This window comes from Gadus macrocephalus, chromosome 17, assembly GCF_031168955.1.
Source record: "Gadus macrocephalus chromosome 17, ASM3116895v1".
Taxonomy (NCBI): Eukaryota; Metazoa; Chordata; class Actinopteri; order Gadiformes; family Gadidae; genus Gadus; species Gadus macrocephalus.
The window spans coordinates 4,971,199-4,994,635 of NC_082398.1; the positions used below are offsets into that span (position 1 = coordinate 4,971,199).

General features: G+C 47.5%; 1 protein-coding gene across 2 annotated transcripts; it reads left to right on the top strand.

The window, feature by feature from the left end:
* The first annotated feature begins 1,509 nt into the window (after window positions 1-1,509).
* rap1gds1 (RAP1, GTP-GDP dissociation stimulator 1) lies at window positions 1,510-22,392 on the top strand. 2 transcript variants are annotated; one of them, XM_060076754.1, is made up of 15 exons: window positions 1,510-2,122; window positions 3,457-3,564; window positions 5,567-5,689; window positions 6,889-7,014; window positions 10,754-10,900; window positions 12,884-13,012; window positions 13,829-13,954; window positions 15,099-15,242; window positions 16,526-16,657; window positions 17,013-17,147; window positions 17,717-17,842; window positions 18,375-18,514; window positions 18,996-19,122; window positions 19,770-19,898; window positions 20,451-22,392. In XM_060076754.1, exons 1-15 carry the CDS (start codon window positions 2,119-2,121, stop codon window positions 20,576-20,578), a joined length of 1,824 nt encoding a protein of 607 aa, XP_059932737.1. In that variant the 5' UTR covers window positions 1,510-2,118; the 3' UTR covers window positions 20,579-22,392. The 2 variants fall into 2 exon arrangements, with proteins under 2 accessions (XP_059932737.1, XP_059932738.1); XM_060076755.1 differs by lacking the exon at window positions 10,754-10,900.
* Window positions 22,393-23,437: the final 1,045 nt, after the last annotated feature.

The window sequence follows — 23,437 nt, forward strand, 5'->3', positions numbered from 1 at the left end:
AAGTCCAAATACAGGCTATTATGGAACAATTAAGTCACATATTACCCTGCACGTCGTTCAGGACGAAGCTGGATGGGACACCTCTTATTCCAGACGCCAACCAACTGAAAGGATAAGAATAACATCCAATTTAAACAATCGATCAAATCCATTAATCCTTGGAAGCAAAACGAAGCCTGCTATATTATCGACTGTTGGTGTTTTAGCAAGGTTAACAGGCAGATGTGTCAGTTATTGAGGCATATAGGCCTATCACCTATCCATTATTTCAGAAAGTAGACCATTAAGATTAACGAAGATTAACGTGGGCATATTAGTAGCCTATTTTAAGATAGTTTGCTATCATTTGTGTTTATTATAAAAGGGTGCTCAAATTCATGGGATGAATTCAGAAATACATCCAATTATGCAATGCCATTTTTAGAGGTTATACAAATGCCCTCAATTAACTTTAAATGTAATTCCGTGAGTAATAAGAAGAATGTCTAATTGGTAAAGGAACAATATTGTTTGTTAATATAAGTGATACTGAAGACAAATTGTTTATTTTAACATATTCCTTCTCTTTTTTATTATTATGTCTGAATTGATACATAAGTTATCATGTGCCAAGAGATGGGAGGGTGGGTTTAAAAACAATACATCTGAAAAAGAGAACGAGTTGACGCTCAACTGGTTGGATAAGCATTTATGGCGAACATGAAGTGAGGACATAAACTAATAAAGACCATTTGTAAGGCAACAGCGCCACTCACTGGCAGGCTAGATAAATCCAGCACTCGTCCAATACTAACCATCAGTCATCTGCCTGAATGTTCACTGGATTTTGCTACCTCCTTACCTACAGGAAATATTTTTATTCAACATTTCTTGAGGATTTTATTATTATTATTTGTCCGACTATCTTGCAGCTTGCTCTCTCTCCGATATGTATTGAGCCTATGATGGGTAAGGCGTTGCCTACTTATCTGGTTTCACTTCATGAGGGAAGTGGAATAAACGCGTATTCCGGCTTTGTGTGAAAGGCCTAGAGCTCCTCTCACTACTTACCCTCCTCGTTCTGCTTCCCAAGTTGGTCTTCATGCTTATTATGCAACTTGAAGACTTTACTATTCACTGATTATGTCAAGGCTGTAACACAGATATTATCATACCTTGATCTTTGCAGTGTATTGTTTTTTAGAAATGTATATACTTCAATGTAATAACAATAATAAACAATGCCAAACTATTGATGTAGCAATTTCAAAAGTAAACAACAAAGTATTAAACCAAGACATACAAACAAAATAATATAATGTAATATAATTAATAGTTGATTATACCCTTTATTATACATTATGACAATTCAATTGACAGTATAAGATGAGATAAGACAAGATATAGACTATTTTAAGGATCCCAGGTCCCAATGATGGTGTCACAGAAGGAATTCACAGAAACGTAGACAGCCCAAAACACCAGATCCCCACAGACACGTGATGTACATTACCAGTGTAGACATTTATAGGATCTATACACTTTCACAAGACCCTCTCACTCATCCCAGTCAACCACCCAACAGGCCAATCAACTCCAAGAACTCGAGGTCCTATCAAAATCACTCTCCTCCTCCTCCTCCTCCTCTCCTCCCTCGGCTCAAGCTGTGTTTGTGTGTGCTGCCGGGGACTCCTCCACTTCCTCGCGTCTGTTCCTGTCTAGGATCTGACGGTCCCGCTGACAGCAGCCGCGGCTTACAGCGCGTCCTCCGGCACCCAGGGCTGCAGCGGGTTGTGTGTGTATATGTGTGTGCGTGAGGGGAAAATGCCATCACGATAGCTCCAATCATTTCCACACACACTCACACTTTACAGGTCGCACAGCGGTGGTAAAAAAAAGAGCATCCTGGCCCCAGCAACCAGCAGATCTTAAAGCGGGACTGTCCGACGGGCTAGCTTCTAGGTGTCGCTGGTGCAGCTAGCTACAGAGCTAACTCCCTCTACGTACAACCGTTTACAAGAGGGGAACATCATTGAATAAAGTGGATTTCCGTGGAAGCCGCTGGAACTGCTTCTCCGTGGACCTTGCCCCGGACCCTATTCGCCGTTTCAATCACAGACGTCGGGATATAAAGCCGCGATGGGTAAGTGGAGAGTTAGCTCGGCGTGCTAACGGGCTAGTCATGACGGGAAACGCTAGCTGTGTCGCGAGTGTTTTAATATAACGTGACACGTGTGGGGACGGTGTCAGCGGCTTTTCACGGGTGGCCTGATGGCTTGGCTTGAGGATTTACTCGCAGCGGTGGATAAAAGACAGTGTTCGGCTTTTATTTAAAGGGAAACTTGATCTGAACGTTGAAGCCCTGTATGTGTGTTTGTATGTATGAGTGTGTGTGTGTAGCCTGATTCACACACATACACACACTCGGGTGGGGTAGCTAGACAAGACCCCGGCTACATCCCATTCATTCGACTCTAAATGGGATTTTCTTTTTTATACGACGCTGGCTTTCCAAACGTCCCCATCCCCGTGTTGAAATGGATATTTCCTTTCCCAATGCAACATTGCATTGCATAATATTGCATCCTGCTCGCATGTGTTAATTGCTCATGAAGAGCTGATGTGCGTTGGTGGAAATGGCAGTGTTGTTGATGGTTTAGGAGGTGGTAGACTTCCATCTCCTCAGCTGTTATGCAATCGCCTGCGAAACAGCAGTGCGCCCTGCACAGCTGCGCTGGGCTTGAAGAAATGGCTGTTTTACTACAATCGGCTTACATATCGGCCTTTAGCATATGTTTTATGCAAGATAAAAATATGCATTAATCATTTATCTAATGAGAACTGAATGTTGAAGGGGTTTGTGTCAAATAATGTAGCATTCATGGGCGTGTGTTGAGGTCATTTATTTACTCTAAAACGATCTTATAATCTTATGATGGCGATTTGACTGTAAACCTGCCAATATAAATGCATATGTTTTATAAGCATTTTAATCTGCCTCGTACACACTGATTTACATTTGAACTTAACCCAGTTCAGTAACATTGGGCTCACTAGCTTACATACATTTTTTTCTTACAGACATGATATTGTAATATCCTCATTGTTCCTATTGGTTCACTCTTTTGCCTGTAAAACATTCATGAAAACAGTAGTCCTTATTCTTTTTAATGCACAGACAGCCCACAAGGGAGTGTGGAATGAACGAATCCAACCCATAATTGTCTCTTCTGTTTATCTTTCTCGGCATTTCCTTACATTGTCGCAACAATTACGTTTCAACCAGTGTTCCCAAGCATTGAAACCATTTCAATGCACTCTGTTCTATCCGTCTTACACCGTCTGATTATCAGTACTGCGTTACCGGTCACACTCGGTCACGAGCGTTTAACCGGCTTTAATGCTTTATCGCCGGCTATTATCCCCATGTCATCTCCTTGTTTTGTGTTTGCTTACTCCCTCTCTCATTCCCTGTAGACAACCTCAGTGAAGCCCTGGAGAAGTTGAAGCTCGGCCCTGGCAGCCGAGCCCCAGACAGTGTGGAAGGCAGCCTCGACTGCCTGCTCAAAGCACTAGCACACAACAGTAAGTAGCGGAGCCTCGTGTGGAGCTTTTAATATCCACATGATGACGATGATAACGACGATGATGAACAACTGCCCAGAAAGAGAACGCCATGATGCACCTTGATGTGGGCCTTGATCCAATTGCCTGTCAGACCGTAGCCCGGCTAATGGATGGCACCGCTTCCCTGTTTGTTTGCGTGGCTCCCTGCCACGGGTACCTGAGATGTTTATATATCACGGTTAACGGATTGGGTCTCTAACGGAATCGTCTCCCCGATCCGAGTTTAGCTTCATCAACTGAAGACTGATGGTAGATCAGCTCAAATCCCGGTCAAGAGCTACGTTTTTTCATCGTAGCTCTGCTTTCTGCTTTGGTGAGGGAGCGTACCAGACCAGGGTGAAGTCACTAATGTAGTTCTGGCCGTGGGTATTGCTTTTGGTTTTTGTAATATGACACGACTGTAAAGAGCGACTGAATTGATGAAGACAACATTCAAAGCCTTCTTGTGAGTAATAAGTGCGGATTGAGAGAATTGCTCGTCAGTGTGGTCAGAAGGTCTCCACGTTGTTATGGGTATTGTGGGCTTTTGCATTATATTGCAAAGATATTTATGCAATGGGACCTTTTCAGAGTAAAGCCTATTTAACGATGAGGAATGTGAAAAAGTAGCGTTTCCCAAAATCGATGATTAATTATCCACTAACAAGCTTTATTGCACTTTGCTCCAAAGTCTTTGGCTCTTCCAATGGTACTTTATTTGATCAAGTTTACTTCTTTTTACTTTTTACTTAATTTCCTTTGGTTCTTTTGCTATGGATTTTGGGGAGATTCCAAAGGGGGGCAAATATCATGAATGCTTATTATTATAATGCTTTGCTGATGTTGCTTGCTTTGCTTTGCTCACGTCATTTTTACGGATGCATTCAACTCAACGGACTCCATGAAGAAGATCGTAGTCTGGAGTGGCTGAACGATCACTAAACGTGACGTCAACAAAAAAAGTAAAACGTTCACAGAAGCGTCTACATTCCGACGATTGCTTCCGACGTTGGCCGTACGATTTAAGGCGATATCCTCCACGCTGAGGTGCTGGGCCTCAACAGGATATGACAGGGGTGACTCGTGTCACACCGTGTGTGTGTGTGTGTGTGTGTGTGTGTGTGTGTGTGTGTGTGTGTGTGTGTGTGTGTGTGTGTGTGTGTGTGTGTGTGTGTGTGTGTGTGTGTGTGTGTGTGTGTGTGTGTGTGTGTCTGGCTCCTTGGACCCAGCTGGGGTGGCAGCCAGGACCCACGCCACGGCCCAGTTTGGGGTGAAGCTTGACAGCCTGGCCAGAACCCAGCTTGGTGGGTGGGGTGGGGGGTAATGCCTAGGTTTAAACCATCATGCTGCTATTCCCGTTGTTTGTCCCTTTTGTTTAATCGCACCGAGTCTCAAGGATGAAGTCTTGGTGGCGCTGGAAACATGTGATTATTGGAATTATTTTTAGAAAGGAGGCGAGGAGGCTTGTTTATCCGGTGTGTTCCTCGATCGCTGTGCAGCGCGGCTCCTCTGACCTACGATCCACCCTTTACAGTACAATGTATTTATCATATGATGAATGGTAAATGGACTGCATTTATATAGCGCTTTTATCCAAAGTGCTTTTGCACTCTTACCTGACATTCACCTATTCATGCACACATTTCACACACCGACCGGCGGAGTCAACCATGCAATGCGACAGCCAGCTCGTCAGAAGCAGTTAGGGGGGGGGGGGGGGGGGGACACCTCGACACTGGGGATCAAACTAGCCACCTTGCGGTGACCAGCCAACCCACTCTACCTCCTGTGCCACTGCCGCCTTTATTTGTTACAAAGGCTCACTCATTGATAAACGGATAGTCCTACTTTTAACCCCGCTGAGAACGGATTCACCTCGCCATAATCGTCGGGACGCACGCCGTCCCGAGCATGCATCCCAACGCGAGACTCTCTGTCCATGGCTAACCCGTCGCCCTCCACCCCACCACCCCCACTGCAGATACAGAGGCCAGCATGAAGATCCAGGAGATGGGCGTCCTTCCCAGCCTCCCAGCCCTGCTGTCCTCCGAGTCCACGTGCACGCCCAAGGTAGCCAACATCATCGCCGAGGTGGCCAAGAATGGTGAGGTTCCTTTTCTCTCCCTTCCTTTTTCTTTCTCGTACGTTGTGCCTGTTCTCCCTCTGTGTCGGCGTCGAACACGGCACCGTGTCACATCGTTAGCCCTCGACCCTTTTACCAGAGGCTTCGTATTAAGGTAGAGTTATGGTTGGACATCGACGCAACGCAAGGGGAGTTTACGGACCCATTACGTCCTTGCGGGACCCTCCTTGCGTCCCCCGCAAGGGCTTGAGGCACGCCTGCCAAATAACCGATCACAGCAGCAAGGGCTGTGATCGGGCCACTAACGTAGACCCGATGCATCACCGACGCAGGACCAAAACAGGTTCACGACCGCGTCGAAGCGACTGCGTGGTCTTTGCGTTTCGTCAACGTGGAACCATTACTAAGCTAAAACTAGTTGCCCCAGGCGGAAGCTGAAACTTCTCTTATTGTTTTCTTTCCTTTTTCATATCGCGCAATATTGAGCAAATTAGGTTAGGTCATGATGGAGCGGCTATTTTTTAAAACGTTTTTAATTCATCCGAGTATATGGAAATCTTCACTTCTCAGCACGACGCCGTCTACTCTCTTAAGCTTCTCCTCAAACACAGCCTATCTTTAGTTTTTAATCCATCTATAGTCTCTCGATTTATGCGGCGTAAGGCAGACTCCATTCTGCTCCCTTTTTGAATAAGCTCACCCGAAGCTTTTCTTTTTACTTGTTGAGAATACAATGGCGGTTTGATAAAAAGTTGGCGGGTCTGTGGGTGGGAGGGAGGGAGGGCGGCTTCGGGGCGGTGATGGAGGGCTAATGAATGGCTTTTTAGCATCTTGACACGATGGCAGCTAATGACGGGCCCGGTGGCGCCAGAGCTGGCACGGACCGGCTGGGATCTATCCGCCACAGCCTTCCGGAAACCTCCGTAACCAAGACGAGCAGAGTGTGGCGTTGTTTATTGCTGGTCCGCAAAATGTAATGTTCTCCTTTTTTTTAAATGCCGTTAATTATTTACAAAAGTGAAGGAAATAATATGGACGTTTACTAGTGTAATTAATGTTGATATCCCTTTCTTTCATTTAAAATGAATCGAGGTCAAGCTGTTGCGTAGGAGCTTCCTGTGTGGACTGCCTGCGTGTCCCGCCGAATGTACACCATGACCTCAATCGTGATCATGCTGACCCCTTGACCTCCAAAAACTCAAAACCCCCCCTCCCTTTAGAGTTCATGCGGGGCCCCTGTGTGGACGCGGGTCTCATCCCCCCCCTGGTGCAGCTGCTGACCTCCCCGGACCAGGAGCTGCTGCTTCAGACGGGCCGTGCCCTGGGCAACATCTGCTACGACAGCCGTGAGTACAGAGCGACCTGCGCCTCTCCCTTCTCCTCCCTCCCTCCCTCCCTCCCTCCCTCCCTCCCTCCCCTCCCAACAGCTGCCTCCTCCTCCTCCCCACCTGTGCCCCCTCACCCCTCCACCCCCTCCACCCCCCCACTCTGCCTCCCTCCCATAAGGAACACGTCTTTTTGATGTTTGATCCGTGGTGTTAGACTGGGAGGGGTTTGAGTGGGAATTGCGTATGGACCTCCGGTTGATGAAGTGGGGCTCGTGTTAGCGTGACACAAAACGCTCCTCACATCGGCCTCGTTGCAATGTGGTGAAGAGCTTAAGAGCGGTTGCAAAGTGCATCGATTTAGGGGCAGGACTGTGGCCACGTTTTGCTGTGTAATTCACACACTGAAGCCTGTCCATGCTTAGCTACAAAGTCAGTATGTATATCGTTTGCACCAGGAGTGTATGTATGGCGTGCCACCCGGGGTTACAGCGGCGTGGATGAATACGACACGACGCAGCAGCAATCCTCTGCTCCTTTAAGTGGCGCTCTGTGTGTCCTAGGTTCTCGTGGGCGTCTTTCGTCAGCATTTGGCATCGGTGGCCCTCACACCAGCAGGAAGGCTCAGACGATTGTATCACATTCACGAGACGAGACTCCGAGTCTGCAGTCAAACGGTCCGGGTCTATTCTGCCATCACTGCAGGAAAGGCAAAGCGCGAGAGAGCGCGAGAGAGAGAGAGCGATGGAAACCACGGATCGCATTCACTTGGATAACGATAGCCTTTTTAGCACCGGGAGAATTCAACTGTTGGCGTTGGTCGGTTCTCATATCCGGCCAACACTTTCTCATTAAAGTCGGAGTCTCTTTTGTCCCGAAATAGCCCCCTTGGGTGACATGACTTTCATGGGGACAGTGGCCCCATGAAAGACCCCCCCCCCCCCCCCCTTTATTGTTTTGTGATTATTAACCGAACGTTATCTAATACCGGGACGTATATCCCTTTAACACAGAACGGCAAAAGATAGCCGTCGGTCTGTGTCCGAGTCCTAACTACAACACAAAACGATCTAGCGTTAGAAACAAACAATTATCCTTTTTTTAAAGACCTATCCATAGAACATCCATCCCTCAGTGTGTGCCCGTCGGCGAGGGCGAGATCAAAGCAGGAAACGGCTAATTACGAAGGAGTGTCGGATTCGCAGCGCCGACATCGGAGGACGTTTGAGCCAAGCTACCCCCCCCCTTTTGACGCTCTTCCCCTCGCGGTGAAAGGGCCGGATCACTGTGGCGTCTGACATTTGTTGGGAGCAGCGGTGAGTCTCTTGGTGCTCCCTCGGTGCTCTGCTGCAGCAGTGGCTGCCTGCGTGCCCTCGAGCCCTTAAAGGCACACGCTGCCAAGAGTGAGTGATTCACTTCCTTAATTACCCCGGTAGATTGAAGACCTCTGCGCCGCATACCGTCGCCAAGAGAAGGGAAGGCCTTTTGAGACATGTCTGCAACCCGACGTTTTTTAGATGGAGTCTAATATGTACAGATGCTCACAGAGGCCGACTCCAATCCATTTCTTTCTCACACGACTCATTTGAGGAAGGATTGAGACAAAGATTGTTGATTTTATTAATTGTTATGGGTCTCATAGACAGTTTAGTCGATGGGGAAATGTCCCGGAACGTCAGGCATTTATAAACGGTGTTATCAAATGTGGGATCTCCTCTGAACTATCACGTTGCCTGGATGACATTCAACACTGACTGCTACTACTGGAATCAGGGCTGAATTAAAATCCCATCTGAGAACACCGCTGCTATTAACCTTAAACATGTAAGACATGAAAGAAGAGACGTTTTTTTGGAGGGGGGTTTACCACTACATGCAAGGATGAAAGTTGGGAAAGTGAATAGAGAAAGAATCGTTACGTAGAAAACCAAACGCATACAGTGATGTATGCGGTGTGGAAGAACACGGCGTTCAGCGAGCCCAGCCCGTCGGAGGCTAAACGTTTCCTCGGAGTACAGGTCTTGGCAGCGAGAGGCTCCCTCTGTGTCCTCAACACCAGCAGGCTTTTGTTGACTCCTTTTTAAATCACGAAGGGCCGACCGCGTGACCGCGATGCTTCTCTCCGAAACACCAAAGGGACGTCTCACCCCCGTCCCGTCCCGTCCCGTCCCATTCGTCCGCCAGTGCACCATCTACGGCTCTATCCCCCATGACCCTGTTTCACACATCATATGCACTCTCTGCAGCCTGCTCAGGAAACAAGCAGGTCTGCCAGAGCCACAGCACAGCGAGGCGGAATGGGGGGGAATGGGGGGAGGGGGGGTGTGGGAGCAGCACTTCCCTTGGCAGCAGCTGTAAGGTAGCGTCCATAGCGCCCTCCCTCCCTCCCTCCCTCCCCCCCCCCCCCCCCCCCCCTTCCCAAAGACACATTTCACGAAATGTAATGGACTTTAACGAAATAAAAAGAAGAGCTATCTGTGAGCGCTTTGCAAGGCCGTCAACGGTGTTGCAAATTTTCTGCAACTTATTTTTTTACGATGTTTATCCGTCTGCGCTTTTGTTTCTCCCACCGAGTTTAAGCTAGTGAGGTACACTGATGGCTCCCTTCTCAATTTGGGAAAATTGTTCCGCGTCCGGAACCACAGCGGAAGGACAGGGGAGCAGAAAACAACCCTGGAGCGGCTCGATTGAAAGCTCAAGCGAGCGTGGGGTCCTAAGCCATTCTCCAGTTTACCGACTTGACTAACAATCTACATGTGATCGGGTTTATCGGGTCATTGCGGTATCATATGTTGCAACATGTGTAACGGTAATATCTGGTCGTTCTCGAGTTACTAATTCAACCAATCCCATTGGCTGTGGCGGCTTGCGAACACATCCAGGTGAATGCGCCAAATACACACAAACGTGCACTGATTTTGTTTGCCGCCGTCTCATCTTAAACATATGCATACGAGTACAAATGGTAAATGGACTGCATTTATATAGCGCTATTCTAACCAGTGGCCACTCAAAGCACTTTACAATATGGCCCAACATCACACATTCATGCACACATTCACACACCGATGGCGGTGTCAGCCATGCAGGTCGACAACCAGCTTGCAAGGAGCAGCGAGGGACAGGTGCCTTGCTCAGGGACACCTCGACACGCGAACTAGCAACCTTCCGGTTACCATACAACCCACTCTATCTACATCCTTAGCCGCATGCCCCCCCCCCGACCCCGACCGAGTACTGCAGCTTGGGATGGGTCGTTATTGCATAACATGTGGGCCAACTAATGAGCAGTCATAGATTGGTGCAGCTGTTATTGTGAGTGTACCCGTCATCCTCCTCTTCAGACGAGGTGCACCCTGAACATGTGTGGCGGGGAGACTCTGCAAGGTTTCTGTAATCAAGCTTCAAAAAGAAAGTTATTCTAGGTCGATGTTCGCAAAGTTAAAACGGATACTTAGTTGAAACGAACCAACCCAGAGACGTCAACACGATCAAATCACCACAGACGACAAAACGACCATCAAAACACAACACTGTGCCGCTTTTCAAGTGATCATTTTTTCCCCCGTTTTAGATTGTTTCTTCCGTGTCGTATTACTGCCTTGCCCCGTCTGTTCACGTTGTTTCCCTATTTTTTTTTTTCAGGTTGTCCCGTTGTACCTGTGTACATTTATTCATTTTTGACATTATTTCCATTACTATCATTTGACCTTTTTAATTTGTGGTTTGATTGTATGTCCCGGCCTCTCTTGTGTTGCAGATGAGGGCAGGAGTGCAGTGCAGCAGGCGGGAGGGGCACAGCTAGTAGCAGAACACATTAAGTGCCTCTCCCTAAATACTGAGCCGGCCAATGAGAAGCTCTTGACTGTCTTTTGTGGCATGCTGATGAACTATAGCAATGATAATGGTAATGATCTCCTACCTGGCCCCGCCCCCAAAAGACAGCGCTTTGTTCTGCACCGCTCACCTGGGGCTCTTTTGTTTCTCTCGGGTTATAAGGGATGTTGGGCGACAGAACGGCGTCTGACTATTGGACAGATTGTTAAATTCTGCAACTGATTTCATTTATTTTGAATGCCAATATTAACATCAGGCTTTGCATTCACGATTAGCAAAACATTGTGCCCTTCTTGTGTCTAATTTGTCTAACGACACTACTTTACTTATCTTCTGTCGCTTTTCTCTCGATTGACCCCGGCCTGAGGTAATTGCTTTGATGTATATTGATATTGTGTCCCCTTCGACCCTTAGATTGTAGATTTAAATCATCTGATAGCATTTAGTCAGGTTACTTCCTTCTCCTTTAGAGTTTAGCCAAGTAGTCCTGCCAGTCGTGTGCTTTGGCTGTGAAGTAGGAGATGGCCGAACAAGACGTACCTTCTATCCACCCCTACCAATCCTTTTTACATTGTGACTTTGCTGCCCCCTAGAGGATAGAACGCTACACTGCTGCCTTGATATCTTGTTATGTAAACCCCTATAGATAAACCAAATGGGCTTACTACAGTGGCTCTCTACTGAATGAAAATAAGTTTTTCAACTCGCACTCAGTCTGATGTATACTAAGTCTTTATAGTTTAACAGAAAAGTTTGGCCATATTAATGCAAGGTATTTATTGTTCTATGAATTCCCCGACGAGAGAGAGAGAGAGAGAGAGAGAGAGAGAGAGAGAGAGAGATTCTATTGGCCAACAGGGCAATCAGATAGACTAGGGTATATTAATAGTATAGTAGTCCCAGCGTCATCTCCCCCTAAGCCCAAATCTCTGCTCTCTTCTTCTACCTCTTTTTCATCTCGGCGACTGTCATAATGATTTCTCTCCGCAACTGCTTTGTATTTATTCAAACTCGCTGACCGCAGAAAGGGTGTCTAAGTCCAATCTAAACGGCAGACGTTGATTTGTTGTCTCCCTCCCCTAATTGTCTTTGTATTCTTTGACGTCTTTTTATTTTCTGTCACGGGCTTCTCCTCTGCTTCCCTTTAAACGCCTGTTATCCGTATCACCACCATGCCTCATCGGCCAATAGAAACCTCATCTACATACTCTTTCTTTGGTTTGTTTCCCTTCTGCTCCAGGCCAGCCCTGTAGCCCTTCCAATACGTGTTGTGATCCCAAGGAATTCATTCATTCATTTCATACAGTTTTGCTGTCTCAGTGTTGTATAGTATCTATAGCAAGTGTTTCTGAAAGATTATGCTAAACAAAGAGAGAGGCCTTTTATTTTCTATTTGTAGAATGTATCAATCATAGGATGATATAGGCATTGACTACAGACATCTTATTAGATTATTTTAACCGCTGAGCTTGTTGAAATCGTACTCATTGTAACTTTAAAGGGCTATTTACAATTATTTGCGTTTTACTCAATGAACGAATTGAATTTAGCTCGCCATTTTACGTTTTTTTTTTTTTTTTAACTAATGTTTTTCGATGTATGACATGTCGAATAATTGTTTTTTTTATTTTATTTTATATTTATCCTAAAAGGTAAAGATCAATGCGTTGTCCACTGATTAACATGATTCAGTGAACTCCAGTGAATTCTAAACCAACGTAATTGTTTGAGTCAATGTTTTTTTTAAATACCAACAAAATCAACCGTGGGCTTGTTTTCTAAGTGGATTCGAAGATATCATTGTTGTGCTGGGGGTAAATTGATCTTTAACTCAAATCAGGCCTTTTATTAACTTCAATAAGAAGCAAAAACACAAAACTAAGGCGTATTTGTTCCAACACAAACCTGGCCTAAACCTCACACTCTGAAAGGCAGTTTTATTACATAGGGGTGGTTGAACTCTCCGTGTATCCAATAGTTTCTAGTGCCTTTTTTTTTATCTGATATCCTATGACCTAACCCTCTCTGTCTGTGTGTCTCTGATCCGGTGCAGACGCCCTGCAGGCCCAGCTGATCAACATGGGGGTTATCCCAACGCTGGTGAAGCTGTTGGGGGTCCACTCTCACAACACCGCCCTGACGGAGATGTGCCTTATAGCCTTTGGGAACCTCGCCGAGCTCGGTAAGAGTTACTAAATACTCGATTCAAACGACATGGGTCTGGCCATTTCTGATTAAACTGTTTTACAAAGACATGGATCACATTTACAAAGACATGGATCAGTGCTGCGACAGACAAAGATGCCAAAGATCCTAGAGTTGTTTGATGGTGTAGCACTAGTCTGACCAGAGGGGGGGCTGTCTCCTTTGGTTGATATTCTTATTTGATTAGTGTCTTTAAAACATTGCTTTAGAAAGTCAGTACATCAGGCCTTTTGTATGCATTGATCTACGACAACTTGCATAAAACACACATTTTTATAATTTAGTACTATTATCATGTGTCATGAAGGTTTGTGTTTGAAATCATAAATTTAAAATGCATTAAATCACAAATTCTTTATTTACTTAAACAGACCTCTCCACTGAGTTGAAGTTGTTGGATGAATTGAGTGTCAGAACCTGGGCAGCTCTCAGCTGCTCCGACAAACGCACAACCGTGTGTTTTAACGTCTTTTATAACGTTAACATCGACGTTCCATACGCGGCGCCTTCCAACGGGACTAAACCGTGCTGTCACAGACACTGAGTAACGACTACACAGAGTCACCACCTCATACTACACTTAGTCACTAATGCACCAAGCCACTACAACTTGTGATACGTAACGACTCTGGCCCCAAGATGGGGGACTGAAACTAAAGGGGTCGACCAGGGCTTTGCGTGTAGGACGGCTGGGGGTGTGTCTGCGTGGTTAACGACGGGAGAAACGACAAAAGACTGCAAGGATCCTGTCCCCCATTTTGACGCTGGCCCTCATTTCCGCCGCCGTCACCAGAGTCCAGCAAGGAGCAGTTTGCGTCGACCAACATCGCCGAGGAGCTGGTGAGGCTGTTCCAGAAGCAGACGGAGCACGAGAAGAGGGAGATGGTGTTCGAGGTGCTGGCGCCGCTGGCGGAGAACGGTAGGACCGTCCGGCCGTCTGTCTGTCTGTCTCCGTTTTCCCCCGACGTGTCTCGGCTGGGGCCGGCGTAGCGGGAGCTAATTGCACGCTGAGTCATCAGCCCATGAGTCATGACGAGAAGGATCCCAGCGGCCAATGAGAGCGGCTTGATGGGCGCAACAAAAGATGATCCCTCCCCCCGAGGGTGGGATCGTGTGTGTGTGTGTGTGTGTGTGTGTGTGTGTGTGTGTGTGTGTGTGTGTGTGTGTGTGTGTGTGTGTGTGTGTGTGTGTGTGTGTGTGAGTCATGCCCTCTCCCGAGTGCAGCTTTGTTCAGCTGGGATTTATGTGTGTTTGGAGAGGGGGGTGTGTGTGTATGTTGAGAAGGAAAGGGGGGGACTCACAATTCCAGGAACACTGAGTTCTCCCACTCTGACCGTCTCCAAGACAACGTCCTACTTAACTCTTCTCTCTCGCTCGCTCGCTCTCTCTCTCTCTCTCTTCCCAGCCGTCTTTATCTTTAAGTCCTTATGTTCCCATGACCGCTGACCTTGGTCCATTGACCGCCTGGAGAATTAGACGAAGGGCGATTCTCTATAGCTGCCGCCCTTTTTGTGGTTTTACACACTTTTTAATTAATCTTTCGGCAAAGTTTGTCGTGTCGAATGACTTATCAAGACCTTTGATTGTATGAATCTTAACCTCATTACAGTTCAAGGGAGAACATGCATGCATATATATTTATATATATTAGTCCTTTACATGTAGGGCATTAGCAGACGCTTTTGTCCAAAGCGACTTGCAACAGTTAATAAACACATTCAAACACAGACGGCGGAGTCAACCATTCAAGGCGACAGCCAGCTCGTCAGAAGCAGTCAGGGTGAGATGCCTTGCTCAGGGACACATCGACACTAGGCTAGGAGGAGCTGGGGTTCAAACCGGCAACCTTCCGGTCACAAGCCAACCTGCTCTACCTCCTGGGCGAAGCCGACCCCATAATCCAATTTATTATAATCCATTGAGGATGAACGATGGATATGCTTATATCTAACCCATTTGTTCCGTGTGCGTGACTCCCTCTCCTCCCTCCACCTCCCTCCACCTCCCTCCACCTCCCTCTCCTCCCCCTCCTCCTCCCTCCTCCCCCCCCCTCCTCCACCCAGATATGATCAAGCTGCAGCTGGTGGAGGCGGGCATGGTGGAGTGTCTGCTGGAGGTGGTGGGGCAGACGGTGGACGGGGACCGGGAGGAGGACGTGGCCCAGCTGAAGACGGCCTCCGACCTGATGGTGCTGCTGCTGCTGGGAGGTAACCGTGACGACCGCCAGCCCACGGAGGAGGACGGCTCTTATAAAACGTTTGAAGAACAGTTTCTTTTCTTTTTTTAAAGATGACATATGATAACACCAGGTGTGAGTGTGATTAGCCGTTAAACGCTGTTTTCTCTTCACAAGTGGGCACGTCCGCCTGATGGTATAATATGTCACCTTTAACATCACTGTTTCCTTTAACCGTCATTTGTACTTTGGAGTCACACTTCGACTTCTACTGATGCCTCATGACTTTATCCATAATTTGCACTAAGGAATAGTGCTAATGAGTCTAAAGCCATGCCATCAAGAGTAAGAAGGCCGTATGCCCCAAATATAAAGATTTAGTGCTTGGCTATTGACCACGAGTCACTTATTCACTATTATTAACACTAATCCTTAGAGTTAAACTCAGTACTCTATAGTGCAGCTTCCCTGTGGCTAGCACAACCACAGGTACTAATGGTGAATAATTCATCCTTCTTTTATGAATATTTCACAGCGAGAGAGACAAATGGGGCCTGAAAATGATGTTCTATATATACATACAGCGGCTCCAATCCAGACGACTCCATAAACCCTTGCACACAAAGAAAGATTACAGGAAATGATGATTAATGTTTCTTCAACATGATCTCATCGTAGTTTATTTCAGTCTGTACTGTGTGAACAACTCTGCTCGTGTAAACGGTTGCTGGCAAAAATACTCACGCCCCTATCGCTCTATATCAACCGCTGAATAACAATAAACTACAAACTGCCCTCAGAATAAACCAGTCTCACAGGAGGCACACGGGTGTGGCTCAAAACACTAATTATGGCTCTACTAGTTGAACGTACCAGGACACGTTTAGTGGACTAAACACCTCTGTGATTTTTATTTGTTTTATGTTCTTCTATTAAACCTTTGTTTAAACAGGTAAAACTGCAATTGAGATTTATAATCGCTTTTCTAAGAGAGACCTGGCCAAGAGGACCTTTATAAAACAAACACACACTTTTAGTTTCGTCTTTGTTTTTCACAGTGAATGAATTAGACACCGGAAGAATTTCCAAGGCCACCACATTCTAGGCCCTTTAGTAATTAGCCAAAGGCATCAAATCAAATAAACTAACCATTTTAAGTCTTCCTGGAGGGTGTCCCAAGCAGAGGGGGCAGCACATTTAAAACCTTTCCAACGTATATAATATAATGTATCACGTTTGAAACATAGCGGCGCTAGCGTTTGACAGCGTGATGTCGCGGTCGCCCCAGTGACTAACCTCCGCCCCTGGGTGCAGACGAGTCCATGCAGAAGCTGTTTGAGGGGGGCAAGGGCAGCGTGTTCCAGAGGGTCCTGTCCTGGATCCCGTCCAACAACCACCAGCTGCAGCTGGCCGGGGCCCTCGCCATCGCCAACTTTGCCCGCAACGGTACGGCGACGCTCTCCCCTTCCTGGAGAGTTGGAGGGTCAGAAGTCTGGATGGATGATTAGTTAGGGATGTGGTTGAATCGCCGGTTGCAAGCGACATTTGTATGAACACGTGTGTGTGTGTGTACTGTGTACATATTTGTATGAGCATGTGTGTGTGTGTGTGTGTACACATTTGTACGAGCGTGTGTGTGTTTGTGTGTACACATTTGTATGAGCAGGTGTGTGTTCGTATGTGTGTCCCTCCTTATTGGTGTTTATCTGCGTGTGTCCTTCCTTACCTGTGTGTGTGTGTGTGTGTGTGTGTCCTTCCTTACCTGTGTGTGTCCTCCCTTACCTGTGCCCCCCCCCCCCAGACGGTAACTGCATCCACATGGTGGACACGGGCATCGTGCAGCAGCTGCTGGAGCTGCTCCGGCGCCACGTGGACGAGGGCAACGTCACCGTGCAGCACGCCGCGCTCAGCGCCCTGCGCAACCTCGCCATCCCCGGTCAGTCCGCCCGCCGCCGCCGCCGCCGCCGCCGCCGGCCGGTCACCCAGTCAGCTGACCAGACCAGCCGCCATCGTGTTTAACCTTTATCGGACCAGGGGGATCTCGTGTTCAAGAGAGACCGAGCAAAGATCAACTTATTGAACTCGATCTTTGAACTTATTCTGAGCTGTCTTAGTTGGTTCTTCTGACCACAAACGAAGACGGCTCAGGTGAAGCTGAATAAGTTGAGTTAAGTGAGATGCAAAGGCTTTGACCCACTCTTTTGCGATTAGCTTGACCTTGCTGAGTTAAAATGAGAGGAACCTATCCTCAATCCTATACACCAGCCTCTTAACTACCCTACCACCATGTCGTTCTCGTTTCCATCGGCTTCGCTATAGCACGACTCTGGCAGAGGGACAAAACCGGAAAATAAACGTACAATCCTTTATCGATCCCAAGGGGGGGTATTCAAGTTCATGGTTTCCGTTTTTTTCAGTCCAGACTCCTCCTGTCGGTGAACAAAAGCCAGAGTTATCCTCCTTACAGTACAATGGCGAACCGCCTGCGTCTTCTCTCCCCTCCAGTGGTGAACAAGGCCAAGATGCTCTCGGCCGGCGTGGCGGACGTGGTCCTGAAGTTCCTGCAGTCGGAGATGCCCCCCGTGCAGTTCAAGCTGCTCGGGACGTTACGCATGCTCATCGACACGCAAGGTAGGACGGACGTATTTCATTTTGTGAAGCCGTAGCTCCAACACTGCCAGCCGGGGAAACAAGTAGACACACTGGGTTGATTGTGTTTTTATATTAAACCCAAAGTAAAGCTCTCAAGATGGTTTGATCACAGACTTCTGACAAACCACATGATGAGATTTAAACACGGCCTCAAATTGCACCTCCCATGAGGCAGTATTTACATCTTATTTAAGTCAAGTTTCGGACCAGGATCAATCCACAGCACTACTGCTAGACAATTGTCTGTCTTAAAGTCTTTTCTGTCATGTGTGGAGAAAGCCAGCTCACTTAACGGTACACCAAATCTACCTCCGGGTATAAATAAAGTAATCTAATCTAATCCAAATGTGTAACCCACGACGTAAACACAAAACCAGTTGTTTGAGGGTTGGTCTCACCCTTTAAAAGCGTCCAGATCAGCAGCAGAATCAAACGAGTGTGCTTTGAATCTGGGCTATTTGGGGACCAGGTGGGCCGACTGTTTTTCTCGTTTGTTTGTTGCCGCCTTCAGCCGAGGCCGCGGAGCAGCTGGGAACCAACGACAAGCTGCTGGAGCGCCTGGTGGAGTGGTGTGAGGCCAAGGACCACGCCGGGGTCATGGGCGAGTCCAACCGCCTGCTCTCCGCCCTCATCCGGCACAGCAAGTCCAAGGTAGGGTCTGGCCCGGCCTGGTCTGGTCTGGTCTGGTCTGGCCTGGCCTGGCCTGGTCTGGCCTGGCCTGGCCTGGCCTGGTCTGGTCTGGCCTGGTCTTATGGCCAAGGTCACACCAGCATTGATAAGCATTTAATGATATGGATTTTAGCTAAATAATTGTACACAAGGCGGATGAAATCGTCGTCATGTTGAGCAAATGTGCAATGGCAACGCGTTTGGCATCGTGCACTTTATCATTTGGGCGGTTTGGAGGGAGCCTACCCTTAATCTAAATTGGTACGCACGGCAGGAGTAGATGAGTCAAACTCGTGAGTCAGTAGATGTTTGCTTACCCACCAACTGTTACGAAGTCTGGGGGGAAAAAGGAACTGGGAACGGCTGGCATTCCCACGTCCCATTCTGCTCTGGGGGTTCCTCCCGGTCGCTCTCTCCCTCTGTCTGCCTCCGTGTCTCAGAGTCTTGCTCCGTTCCTTTTCAGGCCGTCGTCAAGGTGGTCATCGAAGGGGGAGGAGTCAAGCACTTGGTCACCATGGCGACCAGTGAGCACATGATCATGCAGAACGAGGCGCTGGTGGCCCTGGGTCTGATCGCGGCCCTGGATCTGGGTAGGAGGCGTGATGGTGCTTCATGACCGGTTTCTGTTTTGTTGGTGTTGTAGTTGCAGATGAAGAATACAGAGGTAGCAGTTCATAGTTCTCCCCTTTAAACCCCCCAACCCACACACATAATACAAAGGAGAAAGCTTGTACAATACCAACAATTTAATAAATAAATGCAATGAAAACAAAAGTGAAATGACAAAAATCTGGGTGATAATAAAACGTTAAGTCTTAATAGTTACACTATTTAGCAGAAGTCCAGTAAACAGTTTTGTTTGTATTGTAATTCCAACTCTTTGAATACCTTTTAAGCCCTGCAGTGCACACTCGTTTAGGGCGGTATGAAAGGTCTCTCATAGACAGTCAGAGCTTCTCAAAACCAGTAAAAGCAGCCAGCAGATTCTGTGAGAAGGGCCACTTTAGCGCAGTACTGAGCCAATTCTAATGAATGTGCTCCGTTCGATCCGTCTCTATGAATCAACACGATAACAAAACGACGAACTAGGTTAGAAAATCTCCGTCCAGAACCAATCGGACCCAGCCAAATCCCAGTGTGTCACCTGACTGACCTCTCAGCCTCGTGTGTACGGTACACCCCATACCGAGGCCCCCTGTGTGTACACTGACGGCGCTGTGGTCCCATGGGTCCCCAGTGGCGGCGGAGAAGGACTTCGAGGGCTCCGGCCTGGTGGCCATGCTCCACCGGCTGCTGGCGGACGAGCGGAGCGCCCCGGAGATCAAGTACAACTCCATGATCCTGGTCTGCTCCGTCATGGGCTCAGGTGAGTCCGCACACTCGCCCTAACCCACTGAGGGGCTGATTACGGCTCCACGCAGACGCACCGCGAGGAGCGCGCAGACACTTTTTTGCTCAATTTGATTATGATCTTATTTTGTTATAATTGTTGTTTCTTGGTTTGGTCCACAAGTAGTTGTGGTCATTTGAGCTGTACATTTAGGGTAACTGACCCACCACTACTAAGTTGGTTAAGCTACTTATAGACGTAATTTTGCTCTTGTGCGAACGACTAAGCTCCAAGCTGCATTTTATTCGCCTTATGCAACCCCCCAATTTTTTTTAAAATCATAGTTGTTTCCATATTTCATTATTCTGATCTTAATTGTCCTTTTGGAATGTTTTTAAAAAAACAACGTACGAGCTCTGAAATATTCAGTGACTCAATTTTACATTTAGGGCGTTTAGCAGACACCATTATCCGAGGCGACTTACAATAAGTCATAAGAAAGTGAACAATATCGCTGACTCCCAGGTCTGACCCGCCCCCTCTCCTCCTGCCCCTCCTTGTGTCCCCCCCCCCCCCCCCCCCCTCCAGAGCCTCTCCACAAGGAGGTGAGGGGCCTGGCCTTCATGGACGTGGTGGCCAAGCTGCGCACCCACGACAACAAGACGGTGTCCCACCAGGCCTCGCTCACCGAGCAGCGGCTCACCTCGCAGAGCTAACTCGCCCCCCCCCCCCCCCCCCCACCCTGAAGCCCCCCCTCCCCGCCCCCCTAGCCGTCCCATCCCATGATACCCCATAAACCACGTACCCCCCAAACACACCCACTCCCACCCTAAAAAAAGAAATACTATGACTCATCGTCATGTGCCAAGGTTATGTCCCCCCCCACCCCCCCTGAACTGCCAGCCCCCCTTCCCCAGCTGACCCCCCCCCCCCCCCCCAACGGTTGTTCTGCCCCTCCCCACTTCCATTCCTGAGCTGTAACCCCAGACAACGCCCGACACTCTGTCTCATCACGTCTCGCCCCCCATCCCACTCCATGCATGACCACCCCCAGCCTCCCACCGCACCATCATGGCGGTGTATAACCCCCCCCCCCCCCCCCCAACGCAATAGATTTACGAGAAAACGCCGACTCTTTTACGACCATAGCTGTGACGCCAGCGACCACTATAGCCGTGTTAGCCCGTTTAAGAAAGAAAAGTGACAAAAAAAAGAACAAAAACAAAAACAACCATGGCGTGCGAAAAAAATAACGATATTATATATATATATAAACAAATGTTATTTTTTGTTGTTGTTTTTTTTGTTCCTACGTAAAGCTAGCAGTTCACGATGTTTACCCGGTCATGTGTCCGTGTCGCTTTTAGCCATCCGCCGACGACTAGCGAAAGAAGAGCATGACATTAGTTCCGTTGGCCTCGTCTGATTGGTCCACAGTGGAGCCCAACCGCCCGCCACGCATACTTTTTCTAGTCTAGCGGTGAAAACCTCTTTTTAAATAATGTTAATTTATGATTTTTTTATCTTTTTTTTTAATATTTTTATTTTTTTGTTGCGATTCCCATTGGGCTGAAGAATTCTTCTTTTGAAACCCAGATCTTTGATTCCAATGTTGCTTAGGACAGTTCAAACCTTCGCCTCACCCACCACACACGCACACATACAAACACACACTCCCCCGTTTTTTGCTCATCTGTGGATGAGGACGGGTAGGCGGGCTCCGACGATTCTGGCCCTCTGGCTCAAAAAGCGAATCATGTAACGTTCGAAAGCGTTTCCGATAAACGCGTGCGGCCGCAGCAGCCACACTCCCAGTCCTCTGTGCGTGTGCATGGTTTGTGTGCATGTTGTTTACTACTCGGGGTGGCCGGTGAGGAGCCAGCGACGTCGGGGGAACCCGGGGTATCATGAAGAATAACCAAACACACGATAAACCAAACACAGGCTGAATCATAGGTCCTCGTCATTTTTTTTTCCACGTTACAGCGTGCGCCGCCTCTCATTGGTTCAAAAATGGGGGCGGCTGATTTCGGAAAAAACGATCGGAAACGGTTAACCCCTATACCGACGACTGCGACTGGACGTAGCTTCGCGGAGGGAACGAATTCGGTGTCCGGGTCCTCAGTTCTCAGCGGCCCCCACAGCACGTCGGTTTCTATCTTTCGTGCGCAACGAATGGTTCGTTCCATTGCGGGGAGCGGGGGGGGGACGTCTCTGGCGACGTTGGGATGTTTACAGCAGCGTGGGCCGGCCCTTACGGGGGACCCCTCTCGTGGGAGAGGCCCCCAAAGCACGCTCTACTGAACAGGCTGGGTGTCTTTTTGTTTTCTTGAAATTCTTCTTTTTGTCCGAACCAACGGTTAAACGATCCCATTTGTACCCTTCTGAATACACGTACCGACGAAGGAGGGGTCTCCACAGTAAAACGCGTTGAGTTGTGTAGACGTAAGTGTTTGTTGTAAATGTCACGAGATGTACATTTGGAGGATTGTAAACTAAGCATAGATAATTAAAAGATGATTGCTGGTGATCATGGTGTATTTGATTAGTGTCTTTGTTTGATTTAGATTATTATGACTTGGAACCTGCTATGTATTCATATCTATGTATCTATATAGATCGAGCTATATCTATATAGATATGTCATTCATTAAACATTTGAATCTTTTTGACATTTTACCGTTTCGTAAACTATATATTTGAGGCTCCACGTAAGAATAACTCAAGAAAGGGGGAAAAAGCAAACATTTTGTTGTCACCTTTATTAATGAATATTAACTATTCAAAGTTCATCCAGTTAACTTTTTTTATTTTTTTTACAAGAAATGATCATGTGATGGAGAGGAGGTAGTTGTATTAAAACGCTGTGTGTGTGTGTGTGTGTGTGTGTGTGTCTGTCTGTCTGTATTGTCTGTTGTGTGGGTCTCTGTGTGTGTTTGTGTGCATGGGTCCTTTAGTAATGTAAATTCAACGTGGTCAGTGGGGGGGGGGGGGGGGCCTACGAAACACAAGTGAGATCATTCAGAAGTATTCACGTGTTACCAAGACGACAATATAGGGGGTCTAAACGATCCGGAACTGCACTGGGGTCCATTAATAGACATCAATATACGTTCTGTAGCAGTCACCAACCCAACCAGCCATGACTTCACGGCTGGACACAATCTGGGCCGTTTTCTCTCTCCCTTTTCTCTCTCTCGCTCAATCTCTTTCTCTCTCATTGTGCACCACCACACAGTTATAAAACATCAAATTAAACTTTAAAATGTCAAATAAAATCTCACGCGGGCTATGCACCATCACATTGTATGTTCAAATATAAAGCGGGAACAATGAAAATGAACAAAAGAAACGGGCTGAAGAAAATCACTGACAAAAAAACGAAAAGTTTTCACCACAGTCAAGACCGAATCCCCCACGAAGAAAACAAAAAAATAAACATGCACAAACGCGTCACGCTTGTTCAAACCGATGCCCTCATCGGCTCTTCTTCCGTTTCTTAAAACGGTTTCGGAAATGTTCAAGTGTTCTAGGTGATGTGTGGGGCGACCGTCTTCTCTTTACAACACGGCATG

Excerpts from the sequence above, each read along its gene's own strand:
- rap1gds1 (XM_060076754.1), top strand. Across the intron at positions 13,955-15,098 it reads GGCGCCGCTGGCGGAGAACG|ATATGATCAAGCTGCAGCTG; the intron begins GTAGGACCGTCC and ends TCCTCCACCCAG. Across the intron at positions 17,843-18,374 it reads CATGCTCATCGACACGCAAG|CCGAGGCCGCGGAGCAGCTG; the intron begins GTAGGACGGACG and ends TGCCGCCTTCAG.